Raw genomic sequence first — 25,988 nt, 5'->3', positions numbered from 1 at the left:
AAGCACCTGGTAGATGTCTGATAGGCTGCTGCTCCCCGAGTCACTGGCGATGCTGCATCCTGATTGGCTGGGAGGCATGTGCATCTGCTGGGGGGGGTGGTCCGTCAGGTGCATCTTGCTGAGGTCAACAGGAAGCTGTTCACACGAGACAGGAAGTGAGAACGGTTGAGGACATCATTTATAATGCAGATCATGAGCAAACCTATCAGCAGGACTGAGAACACGAGTGAGGAAACACACGCCAACGTCAAACACGTCAAACACACGCCAACGTCAAACACGTCAAACACACGCCAACGCCAAACACGTCGAACACACGCCAACGTCAAAAACGTCAAACACACGCTAACGTCAAACACACGCCAACGTCAAACACGTCAAACACACGCCAACGTCAAACACGTCAAACACACGCCAACGTCAAACACGTCAAACACACGCCAACGTCAAACACGTCAAACACACGCCAACGTCAAACACACGCCAACGCCAAACACGTCAAACACACGCCAACGCCAAACACACGCCAACGTCAAACACGTCAAACACACGCCAACGTCAAACACGTCAAACACATGCCAACGTCAAACACACGCCAACGGCAAAGATGTCAAACACACGCCAACGTCGAACACACGCCAATGTCAAACACACGCCAACGTCAAACACGTCAAACACACGCCAACGTCAAACACGTCAAACACACGCCAACGTCAAACACGTCAAACACACGCCAACGCCAAACACGTCAAACACACGCCAACGTCAAACACGTCAAACACACGCCAACGTCAAACACGTCAAACACACGCCAACGTCAAACACGTCAAACACACGCCAACGTCAAACACGTCAAACACACGCCAACGTCAAACACACGCCAACGCCAAACACGTCAAACACACGCCAACGCCAAACACACGCCAACGTCAAACACGTCAAACACACGCCAACGTCAAACACGTCAAACACATGCCAACGTCAAACACACGCCAACGGCAAAGATGTCAAACACACGCCAACGTCGAACACACGCCAATGTCAAACACACGCCAACGTCAAACACGTCAAACACACGCCAACGTCAAACACGTCAAACACACGCCAACGTCAAACACGTCAAACACACGCCAACGCCAAACACGTCAAACACACGCCAACGTCAAACACACGCCAACGTCAAACACGTCAAACACACGCCAACGTCAAACACACGCCAACGTCAAACACACGCCAACGTCAAACACGTCAAACACACGCCAACGCCAAACACGTCAAACACGTCAAACACACGCCAACGTCAAACACACGCCAACGCCAAACACGTCAAACACGTCAAACACACGCCAACGCCAAACACACGCCAACGTCAAACACACGCCAACGTCAAACACACGCCAACGTCAAACACGTCAAACACACGCCAACGCCAAACACGTCAAACACGTCAAACACACGCCAACGCCAAACACGTCAAACACACGCCAACGCCAAACACGTCAAACACGTCAAACACACGCCAACGTCAAACACACGCCAACGCCAAACACGTCAAACACACGCCAACGCCAAACACACGCCAACGTCAAACACACGCCAACGTCAAACACACGCCAACGTCAAACACGTCAAACACACGCCAACGTCAAACACGTCAAACACACGCCAACGTCAAACACGTCAAACACACGCCAACGTCAAACACGTCAAACACACGCCAACGCCAAACACGTTAAACACACCCCAACATCAAACACGTCAAACACACGCCAACGTCAAACACGTCAAACACACGCCAACGTCAAACACGTCAAACACACGCCAACGTCAAACACGTCAAACACACGCCAACGTCAAACACGTCAAACACAAGCCAACGCCAAACACGTCAAACACACGCCAACGTCAAACACGTCAAACACACGCCAACGCCAAACACGTCAAACACGCGCCAACGCCAAACACGTCAAACACGCGCCAACGCCAAACACGTCAAACACGCGCCAACGTCAAACACGTCAAACACACGCCAACGCCAAACACATCAAACACACGCCAACGTCAAACACGTCAAACACACGCCAACGCCAAACACACGCCAACGTCAAACACACACCAACGTCAAACACGTCAAACACACGCCAACGTCAAACACACGCCAACGTCAAACACGTCAAACACACGCCAACGTCAAACACGTCAAACACACACCAACGTCAAACACGTTAAACACACGCCAACGTCAAACACGTCAAACACACGCCAACGTAAACACGTCAAACACACGCCAACGTCAAACACGTCAAACACACGTAATGAATGAATCTGGTAATAAAATCACATTTATAAAACGGATAGTTCCGGACGGTCCTTGATTCTGATTGGTTGAGCCGTGTTCGAAGCTGTTGTAAATTACTCCACAAACACACACCTGTGACCGCATTACATTAGTGTTACATACACACACACACACACACACATCTGTGACCGCATTACATTAGTGTTACATACACACACACACACACACACCTGTGACCACATTACATTAGTGTTACATACACACACACACCCACACACACCTGTGACCGCATTACATTAGTGTTACATACACACACACACACACACACACACCTGTGACCACATTACATTAGTGTTACACACACACACACCTGTGACCGCATTACATTAGTGTTACACACACACACACCTGTGACCGCATTACATTAGTGTTACATACACGCACACACACACACCTGTGACCGCATTACATTAGTGTTACATATACACACACACACACACCTGTGACCGCATTACATAAGTGTTACACACACACACACACGCCAACGTCAAACACGTCAAACACACGCCAACGTCAAACACACGCCTAATATATTCACACAATGTAAAATGTAAAATAGTGCCCTGTTGAAGTTTTGCTGCATTTTCTTTATTGTTTTATTTATTTATATTTATTCTTTAAAGAGATGCACTGAATTTTGGTGGATAAGAGGACCTGTTTTATTTTGATGCACATAGTTGTACATGAGCAGGAATGCAGCACAATATGGATGTGAAAGCAGTTATAATTAGCCTATGTGACAATAACATTTGTTTTGGTTAAAATCAACAAATAATGATCTCAATATTGATCAAAATAATCGTGATTATCATTTTGTCCCAAATCGTGCAGCCCTAGTGTGTCGTTTAATGCGTTTGAGACCCGTTTCTCTCAGCGCACAGCAGAATGCTAACCTGTGAAAGCTAAAAAATTCACACAACTATTTCACATCTACGTTTAACTTCACAGACTCCGAGGAGCGAGTGCCGGCACGCTCTTCTTCATCAGGACACACACGAGTTAAAGAGAGGAGCTGTTGGTGCGTCAGGTCTTTCATTCAGCTGTAAAGGTCATCCGTCACTCCTAATGATGGCATTAGGGCAAACGAGAGGTGCTGCTAATTGCTTCAGTCACACACACACACACACACACAGCGCCGGGCCGAGGGTCTCTATTAATGATGCTGGAGATTAAATATGAATGCATGCTCTGCCTCCTGGCCCACATCAGCCTGACGCCTCGATTCACACACGAGTGACGCACGGGCATGTGTGTGTGTGTGTGTGTCCTGAGCCTCTCTGTAATCCTGCAAGATACTCGTACTGCAGCTATTTAAGAAGGAGCTTTATAAGACATAACTCTGTCCTTGTGGGAACTCTGCTGAATTATTCATGCGTCCCACCGCGCTCACGTCTAGACACAACAACATTCGAGAGGACGACACTGATGTTCACTGTTCAGACCACATGCTTACGGCAACACCAAACACTGAACATGAGAACAATGGCCTCAAAAACTACTGATGTTGTTCAATCTGTGGTGTACAAAGGTTGCGTTAGCAAAACATGATCGGGTCAAAGTGTTTTTGGTCCCACTTTTGTCTCAATGTTACTGGTAGTCTCTGTATGAAGAATATTTGGGTATAATATGTCACAGTTTACTTTATTTTGCTCTCCTCACTTACATAAATGAACTATAGTGTCCTGATCACACTAGTGAAACAATATCAAACATGATATCTGGTGTCTGAGTAATGTTTGGTTTGACTGTAGCTGTCAGTCATAAATCAGAATAATTGTTTGGCTGTTTTAATGTGATATTAAAGATGCCCCTGAAAGCTGAACTTCTCCTGGCCTTCGCAAACACACACCGCGAGCTTGAAAGCAGAAATGTCAAGTACACTACCTGAATACTTCATGTGTGAATCAGTGTTGCCCTCGAGTTTAATCTATCCCACCAGTTTCATAATGAACTGAACATATGTTTACACTTCTCAGAGCAACATTAGAGATCTCTAACATTGTGCTTTGTGCCATTGCTTTGTCAATTGAACTAAAATCTAAATTATAATATACAGTAGTCAACATTGGATTCACATTTCTGCTTGTGCTTTTGGAAACTCAATGGACACCAGATATGATGTTATGTGGACAGATTACAGCATTTCACAAGATCTATAATGAGAAGCGTTTGCAAAACTGTTGTTAAAAACATCTCTTTTACATCACAATAAAAGTTTAGGGTTTAAATCTAACAAATGAATTCATAAGTACTGCAACTTTACTGTTGTAAAGTAAAATAATTAATATAATTGTTAATATTTATTTTATTTTACAAGGCAGTTGTATTAATACAGCAATATCTGTCTTGGAGTTACATTGATATATTATTATTACTAATCCTATTATTATATTCTAATAGTTTGGCTTCCTAAAACACCAGTGAGAATGTGATGAGAATGAGACTCTTAAACCCAAGTCACGGCAGGGCCTGAATTACATTTAGGAAAAATTTAAAAATAAGACGCCGTTCTGACGTATGAAGAGGATCTTATTATAATATTCCCGGCCCTTAATCTGCACGTTTACACACACCAGCGACATTGGGTTCGGCGAGCGCCAACAGAGACCAGTTCTAACGCACTGGAGAAGATCCAGCAAAGCCTGAAACTGTTCTGTGGTCGAGCACAGACGACACTGAACACTATTGACCAGAACATGTCAGCGCTGTCTTATAAACACCTCAGGAACTGTGGACACTTGTGGAAGAGTTCAACATGATGAGGAGATGATCAGTGTAACTCCACAACAACTACAGAAATGTCTCCGCTAACATTCAGAAACGTGTAAAAGTGAAGCTCTCCCTGAGTCTCTCCGTAAGGCTGCACTCGCTGCTGTTACTCCTGACTCTGGATCAGTGAGATCGGCCTGTGTTGTTATTGCCGGAGTCTCTGAAGCTCCGCCCTCTTCTGAACAGAGGCGGAGCTAAAGCTCATTTGCATTTAAAGGGACACACACAAAAACAGCGTGTTTTTGCTCACAACCAAAAAGGGGCAAATTTGACAAGCTCTAATAAATGATCTGGGGGGAATTTTGAGCTGAAACTTCACAGACATTCTGGGGACGCCATAGAGTTATATTACATCTTGTGAATATAAGCATAATATGTCACCTTTAACTCGTTTACTCGACAAGATGCGGCACTGAATAAAACGTCCGATTTTGTCAAATTGGGTGTCAAATTTCGTTCGACCTCCCCTCCACTGGATGGCAGACATGTCATACTTCATCCCCGAATCAAAAAAACGTCATGCTTCTATACAAAATCTTCGAGTTAGAGCGCATTGAATCAGTGCAATCAAAAGCGGAACTAGTGTGCGAGTGAGCCGTTTTATCAGAGCCTCTCCGCAATCGCGGCGACAGTATTGTGGTGGAGACTTTGTCTAATGCCACTGGGTATGTTAGACGAGGTCGAAGTATTCATAGGACAGTTAGGGGGCGACGTGGAGGCAGGGTGAGGAGTCGCAATGACAATGACAGCAGTCCGAGCTGTGCACAGATCTGGCCGCGCTGCTCGTATCATCTCACTCATGATCTGGGCCTTGCCGTGGCGAGTGAGCGTTTGAACTAAACAGGTCTTGTCTACTTGTATTTGTGTGTCATATGAATAATATATATGTGCCCCATACATGGAATCAGAGTGCCTACTGTATGTAGTAAATGGAAAATCTCTACAGCAAAAGGCCAACCGCTACATGCATTCGGTTTGTTTCTACCATTTATTAGTAATGATTTACACAGTTTGTTTACTACTTACTAGGGATGCACGATATATCGACCACATATCGATATCGGCCGATAAATTATCTTTTTTGATGTTATCGTTATCGGTCCGATAAGAAAATTGGGCCGATATATCAAAGCCGATAGATAGATTATTTGCTTCAGTTGAGAGATGCGTGCTGTTCGCCATGATGGTTCTGAATGATTGGATTCACTTCGAAAAGGAAGATACAGTTCAGTGCAACATGTGCAGCACAAATCTGTCACATAGGCTTCATAACATTATAATAAAAACACGCAAAAGAATGTTGTGAAGTGTTGTTCGCCAGTGTTTCAGCGCGACGAGCGCGTTGTGGCGGAAAGAGGGCGTCTATGGAGTTTAGCCTTCATGACAAGCACAGTCAAGTTCTCTTGAGCATTCTGCGCCATTGTAAGTTGTAATATGTTTATTTTGTGTAAATATATCTGATTAATCTAATATAGGATGCGTTTGGTTGAGTTAATGAACGATGCAGTAGCGCTTCATTGTACCGGTGATCATCTTTGCTGTGATCATCTTTGATTATTTTAGCGTTGCGCAGCTCAAACAGCAATGCACATTTATAACTATAATTGGGACTGTCATATACATGCCATTATAATGAGAACACTATTGCAATAAAACATTGTGAATTCTCTGTTTAGTTGCCGTTTCAGCGCGTTGTTGTGAGAATAGTGCGTCCAGAACAGGGATTAGCCTACACATTATGACCAGCACAAGTTCTCATTCACGTCATTTTGTGCAGATAAGTCGTAATATAAAGTTGATGTAATATAAATATCTGATTAATCTCACATATGATGCGTTTCGTTCGTGGATTAAAACACCCTGCTAGAAAAGCTCTTCAGGTTTTGCCGGTGCTCGTTCTCTTCAGCTTCAGCGCGCGCAGATTAAACAACAATGCAAAACATTAAAAGCTATGATTGGGACTGTCATACAATTATAATTGTATTCACTATTGTAATACATTTGTAAATTCTTTGGGTTTGCATTCTTCAGCAAGCGTTGAGTTGATTAACCTTTAGCAATCACCCTTCTCTTCAGCTTCAGCGCGCGCAGCTCACACATGTCATTTGAAACAGTAACTAAGCTATTAAAGATGTTTACTCTCAATGTAATATTAAAAATGTTTTTGTTTTTTTTAAACATTGCGTTATAATTAATAACTAACATTATTTTGTTCTCGTATTATTTTTATCAACGATATGGTTTGATTAAAATATTTTTTTCTTATTGTCCGTGCGGACGCGATTCCATTTTATTGATCCATGGATTATTGACATGCATTTTGTTTCTTTATATGCAGCCCAATGTTATCCAATGACTTGTTTGCATTATTTATGTATTTTATTTTTTGTTAGGCAATAGATTTTTTGATAACACTTTACAATAAGGTCTCATTTGTTAATGCATTAACTAACAGAGAGCAATAGCCTTTGTTATTGTTAGTTAATAAAATATGTGCGTTCATGTTAGTTCACAGTGCATTGACTAATGTTAGCAGATACAACTTTCTTAAAAATGTTTTATAAAATTGTTGGGTCATGCTAACTAATGCTAACAAAATTAAACCTTATTATAAAGTACCATTTTTTTAATAAAGAAAGTTGTCGATATGAGTGTAAAATTAATTTTAAATGATAAGGAATCTTACATTGGTTCAAACTAGGCTATACTGTATTGTATAGGTTTGATTTATGTTAAAAGTGTTTGAGACAAGGCTTTTAATGGTGAGCCTTTTGTTATACAGGCTATCAAAGTATAAAAAATTTAATTTAGATTTATCGGCCAATATATCGGTTATCGGCTTTCAAATGTAAAGAATTATCGGTTATCGGTATCGGCCAAAATGTTCATATCGGTGCATCCCTACTACTTACTATATACCTGAGCATTCAGTATTGTGCAATATAGCATACAGAAGGTCAGGGACATTTTGGGGGGAAAGAAGTGCTGCATTTTATCATTTAAACATGTGACTTTTCATAAAAAATTCTATAATCCAAGATTGCCGCCACCATATGACGTCATAATATGCAAATTAGATGGGAAAATGTAATCCCTACATAAACTTTGGGTCATCCTTAATATTTCTCTAGTTTTCAGAAAGTCTCTATATTTTATCACTTTTAAGATATAGCCTTTTGAAATTGAGATGTCAAAATCGAACGTTTTAGGAAAAAACCTCTGGCGCCTAAAGGGTTAAGGTTTTCAGGTAGGTCTTAAAGTACAGGAATACTACAGAAATTTAATAAATTGAATGTTGCATTGTATAAATTAAATCCAGATTCATTATTCTCACTATCTTTTGTTGTTTGATTAGCATTATTGACAGACGGCAGCAGGAATATTAGGTTACTGTCACTTTAAGAGCGAATGCACTAATCCAATATACTGATACACGTGTTTTATTTCTCAGCTGTTTATGTTCTCTTAAGACCTCACCGACTGTGTTTATGTGAATACTCAGCAAGACGAGCATTTTGACCATTCTGACCGCTTGTGTCTGTGCCGTCTAGCTCCCTCAAATCACTTTAGCTTTCATTCTCATGCACTGACTCGCTCATTCATCCCGACATTGGCCGACGACCAGCCGTTGGCTTGGTGTGTCAGGGCCTTTATAACTGCATGCGAGTCTCTCCACGTCCACTCTGAGTGATGACAGTCAATGCACTTACTGTACATTCACACATTCGCTCTCTAACTGTAGTCCCTGGAGCACTGGGGGTCTGCTAATTTAATTGATTTAAAACAAAAACAAAATATAGCTATAAATAAAACTGCATGACTCTGGATAAATTGTGAATCACACATTTTTTGGTTAAAATAGAGATCACGATTCTGAATTGACAACTCATTTTCATAATGTCATTTTACTAGAGGTTCTGACAAAATGTCAATTGCTGTAGCGTATTTAAAACATTTATTTATTATTTGTTTTAAATGGTTTGAATGAATGGTTCAATGACTCACTCATAAAGACTTCCCTTGTTTCACTGTTTGCCTTTTTGAACAAATCTCTAGAATAAAATACTTAATAACAAATATTTTAACAGTCACTTGTCGCCCCCTACTGGTGTAACAAAGCGTCATTTTCAAAAGATGATTTTCTATATTTTGACCTCTACGTAGTCGTCAGTGTTTTTATCCGAAACTAGATCTGAATGTTCGCTGTGATCGAACTTGTCAAAGGTTTAACAGACAGAGCCGAATTGCTGTCATGTAGGAATAAGATCGTGTGGGTGTTTGAATCGAGATTGCGATCTTTTAACGATTAATGGTGCAGCTGTAGTTAGTTATGATTCACAAAAAGCCCCTTTTGAATTAACAGTGAATTATCAATTAACTCACTAATAAAGTTAGCCTGGATGCCAGCCGAGCTTAGCCCCGCCCACAACATTAGAGGTCGGGAAGTTCGGTCTGGACTTGATCCGTTGAGAAGCAAGTATGACCGAACCAAAGCTGTTCGGACCAATCAAATCATCAGGGCGGGCTTTATACAATGATGGACAGATGATCAACAGTAACGTAATCATCACGTCACCAAAGAGCGCTTGGGTTGAACTCGTTTACAACAAAGATGGCCGCCGCTGGAGAACTGAGATGTGTGGATTCAGCCGTCGCGTCTGTTATGGAAGATGTTGACAGCGCATTCATTTTAACCCTCTGGGGTCGGCTATCGCGCCGGCGCTCCTTATCAGTGCAAAAGAGACTCAAATTACTCTGTTGATTTTGATCTTACATATAAGTGTTGTACATCATTAGATCCTGTTAAGTGTCTATTTTTTTGTGGATACTCACAATAAAAACCAAGTGTTCTGCTTTTTGTCAAATAAAGAAAAATAAACATGATGCGAATTTTGCCTTCTCTCAGTCAGTGAGGTTCATTCTGAAACGCGTCCGAAAATGAACTGTAACTCAGTCAATACTTGTCACACAGGCACGAAAGATTTAAAAAAAGCACAAATGTCAGGGCATGTCAAAACATCTCAAGGACCCCAAAAACACCTTAGACCCCAGAGGGTTAAAAGAGGAACAGAGAACCGCGATCAAGGCATTTGTCAATCCAATCGAGTCCAGAGGCATTTTCTTTCCTGGTTCGGTTGAAACACGGCCCATAATCACAGCCCAGTGGAGCCGTATCAGACTCACATGCTGAGTATGACGACGTCAGGCTATTATAAAGTACTTTTTAGGGTGTAAATGAAGCACTGATGTAAGAGGGTGTGAGGATGTTTTTTCTGTTATCTACAGCTAGACACACACATGCTCACTCTGCAGAGCCTTGACTGATCTAGTGCGGTGAAGATGACCGGATCTGTGGCGTTTGCGTTCAGTGAAGCGTGTCCTGATGACCTGATGAGTTAGGCAGGCTCGTGCGGGGATGTCTCATGAACGAGCCCTGCAGCGCGCGGCTATGATCAATACTGCGCATGTTTAATGCTATTACAGCAGAGAGCCCTGCAGCACACGCATTACACACAACCAGAACAACACTGAATAACAACTAAACACATACAAACACACACACCCCTAAACACAAAGGGTGTAAATTGGACGTTTTGTCACGATACGATCTGACATCGATTCTCTTACATTATTACACGGCTCTGAGGAATACTCGACTCTGATTGGTCGATCGCTCCATCCAGCGGTGTGTTATTCCCAGAACACAGACACACAGGCTCATCGGGTCACTGCAGGCCTCAGCGCTATACGCTCGCTAGGAACCGGTTTTCCTCGTGGAAGTTTTGCGTTTGGTGAGCTAATAAAATATTTAAATATTTTGTGTACAGTTATTTAAAGGTGCTATATGTATTTTTTAGCGGCCTCTATCTGTGATGTTTCAGATTGCAACCATTTTTTACAAGAGCGCTCGTGCCCCGAACACAAGAGCGAGCACTCATGGTACCGGCCACACTGAGACTTTCAACACACCGGAGAAAGCATCACACAACATGCTGGAAACTCGTGTAAACTCCCACTGCAACTTTACAATAATAGGCTACTTTTATCAGCTTGACAATGAACTAATGCTCCATGCTCGTACCATGATAACGTTACATTTGTGGTGTCATCTAGCATAAGGCATTTCACTAACTATTCGTGTATCTTTCACAATCAGCAATGTCAACATAGATGAATGCATAATATGATAACGAAAACGGTTAGTGAACTAGACTGAACAATTTCAGTGTAACAGTAAGATCGTAGGAAGTAACATTACTGTACTGAACGTGTCTGGAAATGTGTATTATAAACAATATGATAGTAGTGGGATGAGTGACGTTAGACAGTAGATCTAGTACATAAAATAAAAGTTACATCCTAAAGCACCTACTTTTTGTTATCCTGGAACAGTCTTTTGTAGGGGTGGGAATCTTTTACCATCTCACGATTCAATTCGATTCCGATTCTTGAGGCCACGATTCGATTCAAAATCGATTTTCGATTCAAAAAGATTTTCGATTCAAAACGATTCGATTTTATCCATAATGATTTCTAATCGGGTTTCTGATCATGATCTACTCTCATCTGCTTTGCTATACAAAATGACAAACGGAGACATTAAAGTGTCTTTTTCACATCAAAATCCTGTCTATTCATTGTAGGCATTTAGTGAATAGTATACACTAAATGCCTACAATGAATAGATAGGATTTTGATGCAAGATTGATGCTGAAAATTGGACAAGTCAGAACAGTCGCACGCCTTGATCAAACAGGATCAGGTTATTTTATGTTTAAGATAGATCGATAAATAAATACCAGTTATCATTTTTTAGACAATTTTTTTATTATATTGATCTCACCTAAATGTTTGTTTTTTCAATTTTTGTTAAGAGTTTATGCAACACATGGAAGCTTGACTTCAATCTTTGAATTAAATTGAAAAAAGTAGCACAAATAAATACAATAGAATAAAGACACAAATAAAGAGACATAAAAAGAAAAGTTTTTGGGTAGGTCAGAAATACTACAGAAACTGAATAAAGTAATCCAATGTAAAATAACACTGGATAGTCTTTTAGTCCTGACTGAATTAAATACATAGGCTATTAATTCTGATTCCTTACAATTAATGCTATATTATAGGGCTGGGCGATATGGAGCAAAAAATATATCTCGATATCTTTACAGGAAAATGGATGTGAATACAACTCAAAATATAGGCCTACAATCAATAGAAAATTAATTTTCCATAACAGAATGTAACCAAATGAGAAAAATTAAACACAGGGCCTGAATTTCGTCATCATTATTAATCACGTGATTCATATACAGAAACTGAATAAAGTAATCAAATGGAAAATAACACTGAGTAGTATTTTAGTCCTGAATAAATTAAATACATAGGTTATTAATCCTGATTCCTTTAACTTAAAGCTATCTGTTGTTGTATTGACAACAAAATGAATGACACACATATGGCTGCCGTCACTTTAAGAGCTAGTGCACGGATCCTGTGTTCATTATACTGGCATGCGTTTTATGCTTATTAAAGACAAAACCGACTATGTTTAGAGTATACTCACGACGACCGAAATTGACAATTTTGCGTGTTAAAGCAATATAATCCGCGAAAAATAACTTTTGTTACTGGCCAGCTGTTTTTGAGGTGGATTTTCTATGAATGTGCGCATAGAAAATAATCTCTCAGAGAGCGCGCGAGCACTGATTAGTTTAAAATCGCTTGAATGTTTAAACTGGTAAGACTTAAAAAGACGTGCAAATGGTAAACTTCAGTCACGATGCACTGCTGGCCCGATTGTGCGAGTGAATATCCATCATGTCCCGACTCCTAAACGCGAGTGTGTGTTATGGCCGCAGCTCTTGATGCTTGCCTTGCACAACACATTATGAGAGACGAGAAAGACGCGGCACCGCTGAACACTCACGCTGTTTGTGAAATTGCGTCTGGCAGATAGTTGTTAAAAGAATGATTTGATTTTATAATCTGTGTGGATTACGATTGCGGGAATTTCCCGCATTATAAAAGGGAGACCTGCGGGAATGATTAGAATTATGCGCAATACCCGCGCCGAAATTCGAGCCCTGCAATAGTTTAAAACAAGACGTTTGTAGTAGCCTTCTGATTACTGGAGTCCATTAATCGAACTTCCATGCCTCTTATATAGTAATTATATATTGTAGTATGTAGGCTACCAGTTTACTAATGCAATTAATGCTCACACTCGGTTTCTCTCGTGCTCTGTCGCTCGCGCGCAGACACACTCTGAGTTCTGTAGCCTCCGGGCTGGTTGCGGATGAGACAATTGTTGAATGAGACAACACGCGAGGTGAGGGGGAACAAAAGCAAGGAGGCGGGGGCGAGCACAGCACAGAGAAGGCAAACAAGCAAAGTGGCGAAATCAGGATTAAATATAAACAATATATCGATATATACGATATGTCAAAATCCATATCGTGTTTAAAAAATATCTCGATATATTTTAAATATCAAGATATCGCCCACCCCTACTATATTATGTTGTTTTGAAAACAAAATTAATGACAGACACATATGGCTGCGTTCACTTTAAGAGCTAGTGCACGGATCCATTACTGTTTCATTATACTGTCTGTCACACGCGTTTTATGCTTATTTAAGACATAACCGACTGTCTTTACGAGGTTACTCACCAAGACCAGAGTTTTGACATCATTTTGCGTGTTTTTAACTGTTAAAGCGATATAATCCACGAAGAAGAACTTGTGTTACTGGCGAGCTGTTTGTGAGGCGGATTTAGGCTTTACTGTATGTGCACGCAGTGAAAAACATACGCGAGCACAGGATAGTTTAAAATTGCTTGAATGTTTAAACTGGTAAAAACTTAAAAAGACGTGGAAATTATAAACATTAGTTACGATGCAATGCTGGCCCGATTGTGCAAGTGAATCATGTCCCGACTCCTAAACACGAGTGTATCGTCGCCTGCAGCGCTTAACGCTTGCCTCGTGCAGAGAGAGAGACGCAGCACCGCGAGCCCTGAATATGGAAAAAATCGATTCGTGGCCGTTGAGAATCGATTTTGAATCGACCACATTTAAAAAACGATTAATCGAAAAATCGATTTTTTTGCCCAGCCCTAGTCTTTTGTATTCATTTCATGTCTCATGTATGTTGTAGTTTACCTTGCTATTTCATTACAGTTTACCATTATTTATTTCAGCATATCTGAAAACTTGTAATTTATCACAATAAAATTAGCGGAGGTCTCTCCATAATTCAAACGCTCTGCCGATGTTGATCCGTGTTTTCGTCCTAAGTCGATCCGATTGACGTTTGGCCTGACGAGCTTCAGCAGAGACATTTTTGTTTTGTTTTTTATATTTCTGTGGAGTTTGTGTTGGAGTGTGTGTTGTGCTGGAGGCAGGTTGTGTTTGGTGTTATCAGACTCATGTCGTCAGCTGCAGTGCCGTCACATAGACTGTATATAACGAGAGAGGCTCGGGAGCGCATGCACGTCACATCCGATGGATTTGCAGAAAATCCGACCCGGAGACTTCACATAGAAATAGGAATACTGGCCTTCAGAGGTAATAGCAGAACCCGACAAGTGGGTCATTGTAATGTGTGATTACAACCCGTCACATACAGGCAATACAAAAAGGATTCATTTTAGAAGAAAAGTTACATAGAGCACCTTTAATTATGCCATCCAGTATCCTGGACTCGCTCTCTCGTTTCATACAAACGCAGCGGCTGCCATTGTGTGACTATTGTTTTGTGCACTGTTGGATTATAAGATACACACAGGTGGCGAGCAGTGTTGATATTGTAAACCAATGTATGGGAAACAATGTAATATAATTTGACAGCTATCCATTATAGTTTAACCTCTCCATCTTCACCGTCATGCTTAGTAACACATGTGCAACAGTGAAAAGACCCTCTCAAACAGTGTCGCGCCGCGTTCCCAACGTTGTTTAAGCGACATACACTTGCGGTATATTAAAATTCATATCATAGAAATATCGGTATGAACCGGTATACGGCCCAGCACTAAGACCTAATGCAAGTGAATCAGGACGTGAATCACAGATGCATCCTGATCTCAGGAGGCTTTATAAAGTAAACACTGTCCACCATTACAGACGGGTGAAAACCAACGCACTGCAGCATAATAATGCCTTTTCTCTGCGGTTGGTCTCGGTCCTGTTGTAAACTGGCCGTTACATTAATTACAAAGTCATAAAAGCACGACTATACACACCAAACCCATCTGTCGTTACGTTGGAGTTGTTTTATAGAGGAATGATGTAGGGATTGGGGAATAAAAGCAAGGGAATGCCCGATATAATCCTCCTCTTCTAAGGCCAAATAAAAGTGCTCCATTATTAAGTGGCAACTCTTAGCGTTTGAATATTATCCAAGCCGATGCTGAGAGCTTTTAGCGGCTCTATCCTGGGAGGTTTAGGGTGTCATGTGCACAGGAAGGTTAGCTGATCAGGATCAATACACTCAGCATTAGCCTCAACACGTTCCTTTCCATCGCTAAATCATGAGTCGAGGCAAACGCTGCACTTTGAGCGAGCCGCTTACCTCCAGTTCCTGTTACTCACCAGTTCTGCTGACCGAAAGCAAATCTATGAGGGAACGCGTGACCATCGGCACAACAACACAACAAAAACAAAGCTCAGAGCCTCCATGCCTTTCCCATTGGGTTAGATGGGGTCAAGAAATGGTGCCCGTGGGGTCCTGAACACGTTACCGACCGCTCTAGACCTGTGATGAAGGATCTACAGGTGAAACTCGAAAAATTAGAATATCGTAAAAAAAAAAGTTCAGTAATTCAACTTAAAAGGTGAAACTAATATATTATATAGAGTCATTACATGCAAAGTGAGATATTTCAAGCCTTTATTTGTTATCATTTTGATGATTATGGCTTACGGCTAAGAAAACCTTTTCACGATATTCTAATTTTTCGAGTTTCACCTGTACATGTCACGACACACAGGCTAAACTGTGTTAAATATCATAAGTCATGGATCAGGGGTTTGCTACTACAACCATAAAACCATAAAATATATTTTCATTACTTGCAGTAAAATAAAAATAAAACTGAATTAAAAATAATATACTATACTATAAACTAAAATACAATCTAAATAATATTAAAATAACACTGATTTGCATGATATCAAATGTATTCTCATCTAAAACTGCCTAGAAGTGCGACGCACGTGTGCAACGTACTTTCGAAATCAATAGTGGGCGTGGTTGTATTCAACACTTTTTAAATTATTTCTATATTTAACAGATTATTCAAGCTCTTTCAATTGGACAGAAAAGTTATATATACAGGTGAAACAAAAAAAAAATTGAATATCGGGCAAAAGTTATAATTGTGATGATTATGAAAGCTTACAGCTTATGAAAACCCCAAATTCAAAATCTCCGAAAATTAGAATATTACATGAAATCAATAAAAAAAAGGACTTTAAATACAGAAATGTCGGCCCTCTGAAAAGTATAATCATGCATATGTATATAGTTATATATACTAAATATATTAGTTTCACCTTTTGAGTTGAATTACTGAAATGCTTAACCCTCTGGGGTCCAAGGTGTTTTTTGGGTCCTTGAGATGTTTTGACATACTCTGACATTTGTGCTTTTTTCAGTTGCTTATAAACATATTACTGGCAAAGGTGTAATTACACTCTATTTAGCACACACAGGGCTACCATAATGTGTGAGCAACATGTATGTACATTTTTGTATTTTTGAGAGAATATTGTTTATGCGTGGTTATTGAAAAAACTAAAACTTAAAGTTTCTGAAATAAGGCCACAAAACACATACTAAATATCTGTCCACAAGACTTTTGACTAATGGATGTTGTCGCCTAGAGTTTTTTCTTCAAAATGATCTGAAAATCATCCTGCCTTATCATTCACATAAAACAATAGATTGGTTTAAATTTAAAAATGACACTTTTTGTTTGGAAAGGCAATATGCGCAGGGGTGTGACCTGCTGTGATTCACACCTGAGAAGACAATGGGCCCGCATAATGAGCGCATAATGGGGCTGCAAACAAATGACCCTTTCATTCAGGTGTGTCACTGAGCCACAAGAATGCAATGACAATATATATATATATATATATATATATATATATATATATGCCTATATAATACAAAATTGGTTCACAGTTCCAATTATTTATTTATTTTTCAAATTGTGCTTTCAAATTGTATAATATCAAATGTAAATATTTCTAGTAATTGTGCAGTTAATTCTCATACTGTTTTTACAGAAAGTTTGGGAATATATCCCAAATGTGTCACTAATAAAACACAATACAAATAATTTAAAGAGGAGGCTTATATTGAGCTTTTAAGATTTACCTAAGATTTATTTATATGTAGCCTACATATATTTTTGCTATTTTAATAAAAAGGTTACAATTACAACAACAATTAAAATTTTAACTATATTTCAAATGTAATCTTTCTTTGTATTATATACTAAAGTATACATTTTATCATACATATTTCACAGTTGCGGATTAATTAGTTTGAATATAGCTTACAATCGAACAAACACTATAATAACATCTTAGCAAACAAGCTTCTTTGATGTGGCAGTATTTTACAGTAAAAACGACATCTTGTCTTTCATATGTAACACATCGTTTTTATGATTAGGACATATAAATGTTAATTTGCAGTTTAATACGTTGCTTATACAAAAATATTTTATTTCAACATATTTCAGTCGATTTTTACTCATCTCAGTATTGGAATATAGTTAGGTAAAAGCTGTTCATTCATTCACACACAAAAATGCGATTCATATTCAAACAGTCTTTTTGTTTACAGACACTATTCCATATCGCGATTAGCACAAAGCACTTGAAAATAAAGAATGTACCTATTTCCTCGGCTGGATCCGTTGCTCCTCCAAATGAAACTACCTGTAGCCTACTTCTGAGGTAATTTTTTCCAGGATTATTATTAAGATAGAACTATTATTCCTCACAGCGTCGTAAATCTGAGTCTCTTTCGGTGGGCTATCCAGCTGATGTGGGCGTGGATCGCCTCAGAGCATTTGTGTTTGAATAGAGCGCGCACTCCGTGGGCGTGGTCAAATTAACTTTAATGAGCTGAGACGAGAACGACTATCATCTCTCTCTTTTCGTACAGATTACATAAAATGAGAAAAAAAATTTTTTATATAAATTACTTCATTTAAAAGAAGATAATTCAGGCTTCATGCCTGTGTGCCTGTATACCTGTTTGACTGAGTATTTGCAGAGTTACAGATGATTTTTCGGACGCGTTTCAGAATGGACTTCACTGACAGAGAGAACGCAGAACGCGCATCATGTTTATTTTTCTTTATTAGGCGAAAAGCACAACACTTTGTTTTTATTATGAGCTTCCACAAAAAAAAATACAAACTTAACAGGATCGAATGATGTACAACACTTAAATGTAAGATCAAAATTAACAGAGTAATTTGAGTCTCTTTTGCACTGATAAGGAAAAAAGTGAGCTGATATCGCCGGCGAGACCGCCGACCCCAGAGAGTTAACTTAAAATACAAAACTTTTGCACGATATTCTAGTTTTTCGAGTTTCGCCTGTATCTGTGACTTGAGTCTTGTAGAATGAAAACTCTGCAGGATTTAAAGGTGACATTACGCCTCTTTTCACAAGATGTATTGTAACTCTATGGCGTCCCCAGAATGTGTGTGAAGTCTCAGCTCAAAATTCCCCACAGATCATTTATTAGAGCTCGTCAAATTTGCTCCTTTTTGGGTGTGAGCAAAAACACAGCGTTTGTGTGTGTCTCTTTAAATGCAAATGAGCTGTTGCTTCAGAAGCGACGACAGTGACCACTTCTCAGGTCTCCGTCGTCGCTTCTGAAACCGAATGTCGGCTGGTGTGTGTAAACGTGCAGATTAAGGGCCGGGAATATTTTAATAAGATCCTCTTCATACGTCAGAAGGGGAGCGAATCTGATCGGCTCATTTTTTGTCATGTTTGCAGAGAAAGACTCACCAGAACAAAGTTACTGGGTTTCACTTTAATTAATGGCCGTAAAGTAGGGGCCGTGAGAGACCAAGCACCTGATATCCGAGAACTCGAACACTAACACTTGTCCATGGACAGTAAAGAGGGGGAAATGTCTGCTGGAGCCTTTCAGAGAGCCTTTAATAACATTGCCAGGCGATTGGCTGCCAAGTTCAAAGATGGCCAGACCCCGGGACATTAATGGAGCCGGAGAGTGCAGCCGAGACACAAAGCTGAAGGCCAATTATCGGCTCCTGAATTATGAATGATGGAGATTTTCCAGCTCGGACACATCACAGCACGTCATGAGCGCAGATCGGATCACTGGGACGTTGTGAGGCTGTTGCACATCAACAATCACGAATGCAGACCAAAGAAAATGCATGTGTGTGTTGAGCATTCAAACAGAAAACACATCTGATCGTGATCTCTAAGGAATGAAGATGTATACCGTGATATGCATCATATCATGAGGTAGTCCGCCCTGTAAAATAACATGACCTTTGACCCTTCTTCAGTTAAATTGATCCCAGTTCACCCAAGCCTCATGTTGTTTATGACTGTATATCCTCGTCGGAGCACACATTAGTCGGAGTGACAGTACAGGGTTTTTTTTTTTTGCTTGTTTGTTTTTGTTTTGTGCGATCAAAATGACTGATTCTGTGGCTGAAATTTCCACAATTCTGTGATTTTTTTTTTTAATTAGTACCATTATATTACACTAGATGTGCAATATTCATACCTAACAGAAAGGAAAAAATGCAGAAAGCATTTTGTCTTAATTCAGGTACAAAAAATTAATTATCAAAAAAACACCTCGTATCCTTTACTGTATGAAATAAATATACTGATCCTTATTAAAGCAACAAAAATGAATCAGTCGAGAGCAGTGAGTGATTTTCTCTTTGTGTTTTGTTTTTTGATTGCACTTAAAGGGATAGTTCACCCCAAAATGTAAACTCTGTCAGTAATTACTCTCCCTCATGTTGTTCAACCCCGTAAGACTTTCGTTCATCTTCTGAACACAAATTAAGATATTTCTGATTAAATCTGAGAGCTGGATCACTCCTCCATAGGCTTCTAAGGGATTGAAACTTGAAGGCCCATAAACGTTATTAAAGACATCGTTAAAATAGTCCGAGTGACTACAGTGGCTCAATCTTAAGTTTATCAAGCGACGAGAATACTTTCTGTGCGCAAAAAACAAACAAAAATAACAACTTTATTCAACTATTCATTTCCTTCTCTGTGGGCCTCGAGTGAGTTCTCGTAGTGTAACAGCGCAGCGCTTCTGTGTACGTCACACGTAGGCTCACTATTGGCCGACGCTGGTCATGTGTGTGATGATGCATGTGACGTACAACCCAGAAGCGCTGCGCAGGCCTTTATTAACCCGCCGGAGCCGTGTGGAGCACTTTTATGATGGACAGATTGACTTTTATGATGGATAGATGCACTTTTATGATGGACAGATTGACTTTTATGATGGATAGATGCACTTTTATGATGGATTGATGCACTTTTATGATGGACAGATGCACTTTTATGATGGACAGATGCACTTTTATGATGGACAGATGCACTTTTATGATGGACAGATGCACTTTTATTATGGACAGATGCACTTTTATGATGGATAGATGCACTTTTATGATGGAAAGATGCACTTTTATGATGGATAGATGCACTTTTATGATGGAAAGATGCACTTTTATGATGGAAAGATGCACTTTTATGATGGATAGATGCACTTTTATGATGGATAGATGCACTTTAATGATGGATAGATGCACTTTTATGATGGACAGATGCACTTTTATGATGGACAGATGCACTTTTATGATGGATAGATGCACTTTTATGATGGATTGATGCACTTTTATGATGGACAGATGCACTTTAATGATGGATAGATGCACTTTTATGATGGATAGATGCACTTTTATGATGGATAGATGCACTTTTATGATGGACAGATGCACTTTAATGATGGATAGATGCACTTTTATGATGGATAGATGCACTTTTATGATGGATTGATGCACTTTTATGATGGATTGATGCACTTTTATGATGGATAGATGCACTTTTATGATGGATAGATGCACTTTTATGATGGACAGATGCACTTTAATGATGGATAGATGCACTTTTATGATGGATAGATGCACTTTTATGATGGATAGATGCACTTATAACTCGTGCTCTAAGTCCTCATTCATGCACATTTCTTTTACACACTAAAATATCAACAAATTTAAGTAGTACTGCATTTTCTGCAATAATTTGAATGGCGAATTTTGTAGGATTGCAACAAAAATGCATCATTTTGTTGACCAGTTCTGCAGCTGGAGGGAATGATGTAAGAAGAGAAATTAAGAAGGTAGCTCGAGACTGAGACTGTCAGTCGCTTCTGCTAATCTGTGCAACACAGAAGACATGGAAACGTGTCTGACCAACACGAGGGCAAGTGAATGATGTCAGCGTTTCCCCTTTAGACAGTCTTAGAATAGTCTTCTACTAGGTTATATACTTATATCGAAATTATCAAAATATCGCAAATATATATATCGCGATATGAATATCGCAACGGCTTGCTAAACTCACTCGCTGCTCTCGGCTGAATAACTTCTGCAGCTTTAATAAGAATCAGTGTATATTTAATTCATACAGTGAAAACTAAGCGATGTTTTATTTTTACATGTGATGATTCAGTTTCTGTTGTTAATAACCCTAATGTAGGCGTATGCTCTTACGCTGCAGTAAAACACTGATGTTCGCTTGCAGAAGCTGGAGGGATGTTTTCTTGTCACAAAAATAATGTATTTAACGAGTTATCGCATATCGAGGTGTGTTTCCCAAAAGCATCGTTAGCCAACTATAGACGCTAGTTCTGTCGTTATCAGCAGTTCAACGAGTCCGAGTCGATCTTCTAGCTCTCCAGTGTTGACTTCGGCTGGCAGTATTAGTGAATGAGTAACAGCAGAGTAAAGTGTGAAGTGTGTAGTTATACACCAGTCAGACTCATGTCCTCAGGACTCGAGTAGGTTATGGCTGAGGCGACTGCACGTGTTGGTAAAGCCCGGACGCGACTGCATTGCAACAGTATTGCATGAATAGGGGAAGTCCAGAGACACTGTTAGTTATTTTCTCTCTGGCTCAGAGGAAGGAAAGTTCCTCTATTAACCCATCAAAACACAAACGCATCTTTAAAACGCCTGTTACGGCCCGTTCAGACCAAGAACGAGAACTTTAAAGATAACTATTAGCAATATCGTTTTGGTAATGCTAACGCGTGCTTGTCCGTCACTTTAAACGCTTGATGGATTCTGATTGGCTGCCAATGTTTAATTATAAGCTGGATAAAATCGTTCTGAAAGTGATTTCAAACGATATTGTTGCTATACTTTAATATTGAGAACGATATTTAGAATTATATCGGTAACACTTTACAATTATGTTCATTAGTTAACAACCTCAGTTAACATGAACTAAGAATGAACAATACTTCTACAGCATTTATTAATCTTAGTTAATATTAATTTCAACATCTACTAATACATTATCAACATCAAAGGTTGTATTTGTAAACATTAGTTAATGCACTGAACAAACAATGAACAGCTGTATTTTTATTAACTAACATTAACAAAGATTAATAAATACTGTAACAAATGTATTGCTCGTTGTTAGTTAATGTTAGTTAATACGTTAACTAATGAACCTTATTGTAAAGTGTTCCCATTATATCTTTATCTTTATAGTTATTGTCCTTGGTGTGAACAGGCCTTTATTCCTCATAATAATTCATCATAACTGACTCTGAACTCCTGTATGACACGCCCACTTCTCATCATCCAATCACATCGTGTGTTTCTCTCAGCCTCAACCAATCACATGAGTTTGGGGGCGGGACTATCTTTTTGACAGATGGGAATGTTTGAGAAGCATGTTTGGTTATTTTTGCAATGCAATCTAGCATCTTCCATCTACAGCAGGGGTGTCTCACTCAGGTCCTGGAAGGCCTGCCGAGCTTAGCTTCGACCTTAATTAAACGCTCCTGATCCAGCTAATCAAGTCCTTCAGGTTTATCTGTGAAACCACAGGTTTGTGTGCTGGAAATCAACTCTGTAGGACTGATTTACACCGCTAATGTACAGTAATAACACCCGAGTGATCAGAACTGGTGAAACAATGAAATCACTGATATATATATATATATCATATTCTGGTAAAAGGCATTGGTAACACTTTAAAATAAGGTTTATTTACACTACATTAATTAGCATGAACTAATAATGAACTACACTTATACAGCATTAATTAATCTTTGTTTGTGTTAATTTCAACATTTACTAATGCTTTATTAAAATATTGTTAACATTAGTTAATGCACTGTGAACTAACATGACCAAACAATGAATGACTGTTTTTTTTAAATAATTAACTTTAACAAAGATTAACAAATACAGTAACAAATGTATTGCTCATGGTTAGTATAGTATCTTTGTTAACGTTAATTAATAAATTCATTGTTTGTTCATGTTAGTTCACAGTGCATTAACTAATGTTAACAAGATTTAAATAAACCATTAGTAAACGTTGAAATTAATATTAAGAAAGATGAATTAATGCTGTATATTAGGTCATGCTAATTAATGTAGTTAACTAATGAACCTTATTGTAAAGAGAGATTCCCAGATGTGTTCCCGTCTCCCTGCTAGCGGATGCACGAAGAAAGAAAAGGAAAGCACATATACGCACAAACACACACGCAATCGACACACACAACCATTACGACATCACTTACTTTGGAGGACCACGGCTGCAAGCAGTTGGCATAGCAACGGACGAGGAAAGCCATTTCCCAATTAAAAAAAGGAAACTTTCCAGTAAAAAAAAAAAAAAAAGGAAGGAAGAGCAAGTTCCTCTCAGAATCCAGACAAATAAACGCTTGACCCGGCGAGCGAATCACGTATCCTTGTCATCGGGAACCACCAGAAACAAGCCTTGCAGGATCCAGAACTTCATCCTCACACGAGCTCATGAACTCCTGGAGTCCGGGATGAGGACGGATATTAACTAGCATATGCAAAACTACACGCAAACTAGCGTCCGCATCCGTCCGGTGCAGAGTGAGCTTTCCCTGGAGAACAGCAGAATAAAGCATTCCCTCGAGAGCCGAGAGCCGCGCTTCGATCGAGGGTCTGCCGCTGAAGACGAGCGTCTGGGAGTGAGAGGGAGAAGCCGGGAGAAAACATGACATCACCTGCGCTGGGAGGAGGGTGGGGTAAGATGGGCCGACTGCATTAGAGCCATTGGCTGAGAGGAGGAGTGGAAACACGAGCGTCTTTATTGATCAGAGAGCGGCCAGCGTCTCCTGCACTGCAAAAACATGCGTTTCCAGTCCAAATATCGAAACATTGATGATCGAGAAGCATTTAATGAAAGACATGAGAAATCATATCTTGTTTTCAAAAAAAAAAAAAAAAAAAAGTGAGTTTTTGATTAAAACAAGCTAAATTATCTGCCAATGGGGTAAGAAAAATAACCTTGTTTCCAGTCCAAATATCTAAACATTATTAAATCGAGAAGCATTTACTAGATGAGTGAAATGACATGAGAAATTATATCTTGTTTTCTATAATAATAATAAAAAAAATAATAATAAAATTTTTTAAATGAAGTGAGTTTTTGATTAAAACAAGCAAAAATCGAGAAGCATTTACTAGATGACATGACATGACATGAAACGACATGAGAAATCATATCTTTTCTAAAACAAAAATTATAACGAAGTGAGTTTTTGCTTAAAACAAGCAAAATGATCTGCCAATGGTGTAAGAAAAATAACCTTGTTTTCCATTTGAATTGGAATTGAATTCCTCGCCCAGAGGAGGAGAGGAAACACAAGCGTTTTTATTGATCAGCGAACGTCTTCTGCAAAAGTCCATTGTGCACGAACACACTCCGCAAATGAGCGTAAATCACTGCGGACGGTGAAAAGCACTCGTTATGCTAATGTGCTTTGTGAGCGTGACAAAGGAGAGGAGATGAACCTCTCAAGCACTTGATCCTGCTATCAGGTCAGGAATGCTGGGAACATTAAAGCACACGTCGTGTTTTTCCGCATGCACTGGAACTCTGATGATGGGATGCATTGGGAAGCGCATCCCATTCCCTCGGCTCAGAAGCTGAGGCATGACATCATCTCTTTCAGAGGCAGCCAATCAGAGCGCAGCACATGGAGCTTCCCGAGGAGTGAGCGAGGCACATTGGTGTGAAGAAGGATTATGGGGATTGCTACACAATGCCTGTGTCTCTGCAGGGTTTCATCAAACACATTAATCAACATCCATTCATTTGAGAATATTAATTGCATAAAAAATGCAGTCCTCCATGAGCTCAGAGCATCTTGTTTGCAAACGGGATCAACACAACATGCTTCAGGTTCACTGTCCATGTAGCTCTGAAGGTTTCTTAATAAAAAGAAAAATTCAATTCGAATCACATTTTACTTTAAAAACAAAAATGTCTCTCCAGATTCGGCATAAAAAGCATATTTAGCTCATTTATTTCTAGAAAACACAAAAACAAGCCACTAATACATTATAATAAATGCAATGAGAAGAATAAATCAATTTGCTTAATATACTATAATATAATATTCGGATGGTTTTAATGTTTCCCAAAACAATTTGTTTTTCATATATTGTAAAATGCTGATATATATTTTTTCATTGTCCACTAGTGAGCCATTCATATGGTGAAATGTGTCATGTGACAGAAAATATTACACA

General features: G+C 39.4%; 1 protein-coding gene across 13 annotated transcripts in view; it reads right to left on the bottom strand.

The window, feature by feature from the left end:
- rapgef6 (Rap guanine nucleotide exchange factor (GEF) 6) overlaps positions 1–25,988 on the bottom strand; it is a 177,236-nt gene that overhangs the window by 90,500 nt on the left and 60,748 nt on the right. For 12 of the 13 annotated variants that reach the window (XM_056242775.1, XM_056242780.1, XM_056242782.1 and 9 more), the window contains exon 7: positions 7–135. In XM_056242775.1, the coding sequence (XP_056098750.1) occupies positions 7–135 (129 nt within the window). Of the gene's footprint in view, positions 1–6; positions 136–23,998; positions 24,091–25,988 lie in introns of those variants that run through there. The other variant, XM_056242777.1, reaches the window with a different exon arrangement.

Source organism: Rhinichthys klamathensis, unplaced genomic scaffold, assembly GCF_029890125.1.
Source record: "Rhinichthys klamathensis goyatoka isolate OS25496 unplaced genomic scaffold, OSU_Roscu_1.1 h1tg000750l_1, whole genome shotgun sequence".
Classification (NCBI taxonomy): Eukaryota; Metazoa; Chordata; class Actinopteri; order Cypriniformes; family Leuciscidae; genus Rhinichthys; species Rhinichthys klamathensis.
Note: the sequence above shows the minus strand (reverse complement) of the source record. Positions and strands in the feature narration are given on the sequence as shown.